Here is an 8,038-nt window from a genome sequence, read left to right as displayed (position 1 = left end):
AAAAAATTGTGAGGATTTTCTCTCAATGTAGGTCACATCTCAAAATCTTAACCCTGTTCTATTTGACACAAGTAAATGTTCCCGCTTACGCATATTAAATGGAATCTTTATAAATAACGATAGGAAATGGAGAACACAATTATCTTTGATTTCAGAACTGACATTAAAATCAGTAAAAGATGTCTTGTTCAATGACGATTAGATCGCAAATAGCGGTGAGTAGATCGATTGTCTTCTGCGATTGTCGTCAATACCGGTTATTTGAAAAGTTGGAATTGTATTTTAAAGATGTTACAATTGGTATGCGCCTCATTATTATTTCATATATTTAATATTCTTAATATATTTAATATTCTTTACTTAAGTCATTATTAATATATTTCTTAATTACTTCAAGCATTCATATTATTTTTAATGCAAAACAGTTTTTTAAAATTAATTATGGATAGTAGCATTAATTTTTCATTAAAATAGAACAATATTTTAATAAATTACTACATAAATTGTACTTTAAAAGAAATTAAATAGATCAAGCAGATTTTTTGTGCTAATAAATGTTATATTTATATTAAGCGTCGGCAATGAAAATTTTTACTCTTTGTCCGTGACTGGTCTTCGAATTTCAATACAGATTTTTATGTTGTTTCGCACTGTATAAAAATCTGAAAAATGTAAATCTTACATACTGTGAAAGTTTCAACAACAAGTTTTACTATCATAGAAGTTAGATTATATTTTTTATAAATTTCAATTTATTTGTCAGAATTCACAATAAAAAATCGACTGTACTTTTAAAATTCAACGTTACTGGCGGAGAATATAAATTCATAAATTAATTCATAGACAACGTTTTGACCTTTATTACGATCATTTTAAGAAGTTAATGGAATCAAATTAAACCAAAAGATATTATAATGATATTAATGCAAAATTTATGTATTTAATGTTCTACAACCGTTTAAGAAACGTATACAAAATCAATATATGTTACTAAAGTAAGTACATCCTTACAATAAAAAAAATTAGTTTGATCGGTTTATATGTTACCATTGTTTTATAATTAAAACTTCCTAAAAAATAAAATATTATAAATGTATACGTTGTTAAAATAAAGTATTACCTTTTATATGTACATAAATACGTATGATAAGCTATGATAGATGCCTTATATATGATTAAAAAAATTATATTTAAACTATAAGAAGTCATGTACATATACATATATGAATGAATATACATATGCGAATTATTATGATATATAAATATGTAATCAGAAATTTATATGTATAATTATTGTATAAGCGTTATGCAGTATCATATAAAATTATATACAACTATACATATATACATTTTTATCAATTAATTTTTATGTAAGAAAATTATATCTGTGTCTAATCTGAAATATTTTCATATTTTTTTACTAATAGGCACTGGGCATAGTTTGCATAGGAATTGTTGGTTACGAATTTAGTAACAGTATAATTTCTCGAAATATTGCAGAGCTTTTCTTTCTTCTGATAATGACTACTTTCATGATTAGCACTTTCATCGTTCTTCTCAGTTGTCTGGCATCTCTCTATACTGCAAATACTATACCGAAGACTCTATGTAAGTACAACAATAAAAAATGTAAAATTGTAATTATATTTTATATAATTCAAATTATACATAATTTAAATTTTTAAATATAATTTACATAATCTGTTGTCTGCATTTTATTTGCATTTCACTTGTAAGTAAATATGCTTTTTTTTATAAGCTGTAAGAAAAATATTTTTAAATGTCAAAATTTATTTAAATAATATTAAAAACGTGAGAATTAAGAAAAGATATTTCCATAATAATTTAAACGATATGTTGATTAATATAATTTTTGATACTTTTAGGAACTTCTTTATCATGCTGTTGCATTTGGATTGATACTTGCGGCCTCATTGACACTCTTGGTAAACATTCATAATAATAGTAAACGTTCCAGAGGTTATGAGCTGTTATTTGGTGCTTCCATATATACAATGTTATAAAATATAGAATTATAATGTTATTTAATAATTACAATGTTATTTAATTTGGATAATTAATTTACAAAAATGGCAAGTACCGCGTTACGTATAACCATTACTGTTACTGTTATTTTTTTATAATAATGGTTTGGTTATGACATTATGTTTTTTTATGACACCAGGATTGGGATAGTCGCTTTTGAAAATAACTTGTTTTACTATTATGCGTTTCTCATTGAAAAAAGTAACTCGTTAATTTACTTGTTACATAACGCATAAAATTCCAACCATGACATTATTGTTATAAAAATTATTATTATTAAACGTTATTATAAAAAGTAACGATAACGGTAGTAATAATGGCGTTACATGTCGTTTCTATTAATCTGTATGTACAATAATTGTGTTACAACCCAGACACGCATGTCTTTTAGAGACCTTTAAGACATAGGTCTAAAAGATGTTTTTTAGATACCTTACGATATAAATGTTATTTGACAAAATGTCTAATGAATCATATTTTATCTAAAGAATTTTAATCATTTTTGTCAATTTTTAGTAAATTTTTTTTTTAGCAAGAATATCAAAATCGTAAAAGGTGATTTATTAGATCTGACCTGTTTAAATAAACATTACTTGTGCAGATTACTTATGCAATTACTTATGCAGATCTTATGTATAAATACCACTATTATATAAATATTACTTTAATTGTTATCTAAATTTGCGGTCTGATAAATACGGCTTTATATCTCTTGAGCACAATCATCGCTCTTCATACTTATAGAGAGAATTGTTGAAGTGGAGGAATCAAAATATGCGGTTGTTACTAAAAAGTGAAAACAGATTTCTCATATGTAAGTCGCGAGCACGAAAACATTTTTTTTTATAAGCAAAGCATATTTTAGTAATTGCATAATAAATTTTGACCGGGCATTCAATACTCAAGTATTGAAAAAATGCTAAAGAATAATTTAATGTTATATATTTTTTTAAATTGTATAGCATTTATATATTTATTTATTTTTATATGTATAATAATTATTGATTTTCAGTAAAATAAAAAAAATTTATTTTTCATTTTTACCAAATGTGTGTGTGTGTGTGTGTGTGTGTATGTGCGCACGCGCGCGCGCGTGTGTGTGTGTAACAAATACTGTCATGTCCTTTATTAATAAAATCCACCATTACAAGAGAATATAGATGCTTAAACAAATTGATGTTTTTTATTAAAGTACATAAAGATAAATGGAACAAATTTTCCATTTAAAATGTGGTTTATAAAATAAGTTGTAATGATTACAATGTTTTATATGTGGAAAAGACAAAAGAAAGAGCTTGGAACTCGAGTCAATGAATATAGATTCATGTGATTGGTTAGTTTTCTACAACTTAAGGAGATCCTAAAGTAAATCTGTTTTACCAATTTTTCCAAACAAGTATTTTTCTAATTGCCTTTACAGAATAAAAAATCCTTCTCCATTAATATATAAACGATAGTACAGTCTAAACCGGTCGATTTTATGCCAAAAACGAAAAAAAGTTCGAAAATTATTAGTTTTGTTACCGACTTTGAACGTCGACTCGTAACAGTTTGCTTTATATATGTACAAGTTTTATACTTTGTACGCATAAAACATTCTTGGTTTGGACTAGAGATTACAATTAATGTTTAGTACTTAGAATTAGGTTTAGATACTTAATACGAACGATTAGTTAGAAAATTTATACGTGCATATTGATGTAGTAGTATTCATATAAAGATATATCGCTGTGTAGCATTTTATCGGTAAAACAGCGATTTCATCACGGTTCGAGCTTCAGGATTCACTTTAGGGATCCTTTTTAGGATTCTCTCAATAACCGCTATGACTTCTATTATAGATAGACCCCACAATATATTTTATATGTTATTTAGAAAGACTGGTAGATAGAACTAGTAAAATAGTTATAAAATATTATTTGTTTCCTTCTTATGATATTATCAGATAAGCAGATTAATTAATTTCTGTTTGTTTTTAAATTCTATTTAAAAACCTTTTTATTTTTGTAATTTAGGGTGCGAACAAATTGCCACTACGAACGCTTCGAAGCATTTTTTGATTGGTCAGTTAGTAAGATTCTTTCTTCCAATTGGTTAATCAAATGCTTTGAAGCATCCGTAGTGGCAACTCGATTACACCCTTAATGATAAAACTTAAAAGATAAAATTGTCTACACAGAAATATATATCTTGTGATAAAAATAAATATATAATACATATTTTAATGTAAATTTATTGTAAGGAAATTGTAAATAAAACCAGAAGTTTTGGGGAAGTATCGATAAATATCGATACATAGACCAGTATCTTTTTGTATCGACACTAGATACAATATCTAGAATATTTTCCGAACCCTAATGTGCAGGTCAGTTTTCACACCGACCTTGCCTCGTGCTGACCATTTTAACTCAATTGTGATAAAGACTCGAGAAAGTGTACACATACTGAAGCCACGTGTCGAGTGAAAAATCTTGAATAAAAGTGAGTAGCGCTAATAATTTATATGTTTATATGTTTAGTACCCTTTTGAAAATTTTTTATGAACAACTACATAGCTTGAGATAATATCTTAGAAATTCGTAGTTTTTTAATAAATATTTATAATGGTACGTAGAGTGGCGTTGTTTGAAAAACCAAGAAATTTTCCGCTCTTAAACAACTCCACTCTACGAATATCTACAAAAATTTAAGAATTTTTAAGCTCTTTTCTTAATCTACATAGTTTTTCTGTACTTTTTCGTAAAAGTTTTTTTTAAAGATAAGTATATTTATCGTATTGATTTTAGAATGGAAAATAAGAGCCAGGAAATTGAGAAACCGCGTGATACAGTGATATTGATTCTAAAAAAGAAAAGATTTGAAGTTGATAAGCAAAAATTAATCAGCAAGAGTCAGTACTTTGCTGCTCTTTTGTCTGAAAATTATTTAGAATATCGTCAGAAGGAACATATTATTGAATATTACAATATTCTTTCAATTTCATTTCAAGTAAGTAAATTTTAATAGAAGTAATTCTTGTTACTATTAAAATGTTTAAAAATAAAATAGATATAGAAGAATATTTTGAATAAAGATTATATCCCAGTAAACAAATTTTACACGTGGTCATGTATAATATATATTATTATGTATATATAATAATATGTATTATTATGTATAACTTATATATGATTATATTTGATTATTCATAATTTCATATGGTGATGATGATTATATATATTTAATATAAATGTAAACTAGTCAGGCGGAGTCACAATCAGAGAAGAGAATGCTATCTGCTCCATTCTCCCTTAATTCTCTCTAGTAGCACCATAGCTAAGTGCCCCCACTACATCTCATCTCTTAACGCTGTAACGTTGTCGCTCCGCCGGTCGCTCACTACGGATTTTGGCGAGTGGCAGTGAGAATCATGAAAAATGCGCTACGATCGACTCGAATCGGTCGGCGGATAATCCCCTGTGAGAAATGATAATGGAGTCGACATTGAATCGATGTCGATTCGATGCCGGAATCATCAAATCAACGTCGAATAGATGGCGATTCGACATCGATTTTATTGTCATTTTTCACTGTGTCCGGACTCTGGATATTATTATACGAGTATTATTATCTCGTATATATAATCACAGATACTATTAAAGACATCCTTACGGGAGTTCGCGTTCTTGCGAATATTGAAGTAATTAAAAGTTAAAAATTGATAATTTGTACTAATTTTATGATTTATTAGTTTAGTAGACGTATTTATGCATTAGTACATTATGAACCATTGCGATATTTCGTAAATGCGACTTTGTCAGGGCTACGTGATAGCACAATCTGGGCTACATTCCAAAACTTCCTCTCCGAGGAAGATTTACTCTATATTCTATAGTATACGTTACGTGTACTATATATTCTGAGTAAAATTTTACTTGGAGAGGAAGTTTTGAAATGTAGCTCAGATTGTGCTATATCATGCAGCGATTCACATTTGAATCCTTTCTCGGCTCCCCAGTCGATTGGTAGATCGTGCCAAGGATGGCCATGTAATATTATATTCTAAGAATTTTGGGTTGTAAAGTAAGTATTTTTAGTAAGTTTTACGCATTTTTTATGTTTTTGTTGTTATACCTATCATTTTTTTCATTGTTAATTTTGTATGCAGATTAGATTTTATTATTGAGTAAGCAACTTTTTTCTGTTGTATTATTTTCCTACATTATTTTGGAGATTATCGTGGAAAAGGTTAGGTAGTCTACAATGAATCATTTTAACGTAGTGAACAATGAATCATGGATTACTGTAGATAATCTAAGATTAGATAATCTAAGATTAAGTAACTTTTTTACGATAACTTTCAAAATAATAATTCATTGTGGTAATTATTTAAAATATGGTCTCTGCTCTCACCTAAATTTTAATAAAAGTGTAAGAAATAATCGAATCGAAGCCTGGTCTCCTCCATAATGGTAATTTTTGTCCTGCTATTTTTGCTGAATCACACAATAGATCTCTCTCAATTATTGAGTTGAAGATCTCAGTTTTGGCATACAGTTTATGAATTTAGTTGGATATATACAGTAAGCAATAATCTTTAAATTATTTTTTAAGTTTAGTCACAATTTTGATTATTTCAAAAAATGGGAAATGATTCATTGTACTCGTATACAAGGGGTGTGTACATAATGAACCATGCTATTTATAATAATAAACTACATGTTTTATACTGCGAATTGTTGGGATTATTTTAGTTTCGCTATATTTTAAAATATTTATTTAGAAAATAGATAATTATAAGATGGTAAGGATTCACAAGGCCGATCGCCGCGTTTTTCTGTCAGATTCTTTCATTTTGAGTGAAAACGCGTGGAATGAGTATATTTTAAATAATTGCCACAATGAATTATTGTACTATATCATGAAAATAGTGTCACCTATTTAAAAATTTATAAAATAGTTATTTTATCTATTTATTTTCACTTAAAGGTAATTTATTATACATTTATCGTACATCAGCAACAATTCATGTCAACTAAAAAACATAACGAATTACCCGGGAAAAATATTATATATATGAACATCCCAGTAAACACAATGTTACATGTAACGTATATGTAATATGAAATGTCAGCTCAACAAGATAACTGTAATATAACACAGTATGTATATTTCAAGAATGTTTTATATATATTTCGCAAAATTTTAATTTTTTTTCAAATTTGAAGTCAAGTCGTACTTGAATCAGTTGTTAAACAAAATTTTACTTTGGAAAACACATTTATGCTCATTTCCACCAATGTTAACTTTAATTTCGGTTTAACTTACTCTTCGTCTTTTGTAATCTTTAGAACTAGAAAAAGATGAAGAGTAAGTTGAACCGAGATTAAAATTTAATCTACATTGGTGGAAACGGGCATTAATGTACTCGTATTTCCACCTTGAAATTCAATTTTGGGATTCATTTCACAGACAAAGTGCTGCGTTCTTTATATTCTCTCCCTTAGGTAATTCTTGTTTACGAGTAAAACCCGGACACAATGCAAACAACCCGGTAAACAATTTTTCATGCATGAATTGTTATGTATAAATATGTATAAACACACATAAATATTCATAAACATGTATAATCATACATGAAATATGCCTTTTTTTTTGTAAAATTATTTTTTAGTGTAAATAGTAGTGAAAACATTAATAATAATTGAAAGGACAATTTTCATGCTATTTGTTTTAGAAAAAAGAAAAATAAAAGTTAAAGAAATGTAACAAAATTATTTATGTATAATTTTAGAAAATTATGCATAATTGTGTATGAACAATTTCTTTTTTAATTTTTGGGAACTTATTTTTTTCTAAAACGAACAATGCAAAAATCCCTTTAATTATTTTTAATGTTTTCACATTACTATTATTATTTTTATTATAAAAAGTAATATTACAAAAGAAAAAGAGATGTATGGACATATTTTGTATGTAATAATACATGTTCATGAATATTTATGTTTATACA

General features: G+C 27.1%; 2 protein-coding genes across 2 annotated transcripts in view; both read left to right on the top strand.

The window, feature by feature from the left end:
- The window catches only part of LOC108755168, a 3,984-nt gene extending 1,181 nt beyond the window's left edge, over positions 1-2,803 (top strand). The window contains exons 2-5 of the mRNA XM_018498022.1: positions 224-300; positions 1,428-1,609; positions 1,886-2,005; positions 2,725-2,803. Coding sequence (XP_018353524.1) covers positions 224-300; positions 1,428-1,609; positions 1,886-2,005; positions 2,725-2,803 — 458 coding nt within the window. The remainder of the gene's footprint in view (positions 1-223; positions 301-1,427; positions 1,610-1,885; positions 2,006-2,724) is intronic.
- A 1,667-nt stretch (positions 2,804-4,470) lies between these two features.
- Positions 4,471-8,038, top strand: part of LOC108755167 — a 14,082-nt gene continuing 10,514 nt past the window's right edge. The window contains exons 1-2 of the mRNA XM_018498021.1: positions 4,471-4,527; positions 4,833-5,034. Of these exons, the coding sequence (XP_018353523.1) occupies positions 4,834-5,034 (201 nt within the window). The 5' untranslated portion in view covers positions 4,471-4,527; position 4,833. The remainder of the gene's footprint in view (positions 4,528-4,832; positions 5,035-8,038) is intronic.

This window comes from Trachymyrmex septentrionalis, unplaced genomic scaffold, assembly GCF_001594115.1.
Source record: "Trachymyrmex septentrionalis isolate Tsep2-gDNA-1 unplaced genomic scaffold, Tsep1.0 scaffold86, whole genome shotgun sequence".
Classification (NCBI taxonomy): domain Eukaryota; kingdom Metazoa; phylum Arthropoda; class Insecta; order Hymenoptera; family Formicidae; genus Trachymyrmex; species Trachymyrmex septentrionalis.
The sequence above is the reverse complement of the archived record's forward strand: the minus strand, read 5'-3'. Positions and strand labels throughout refer to the sequence as shown.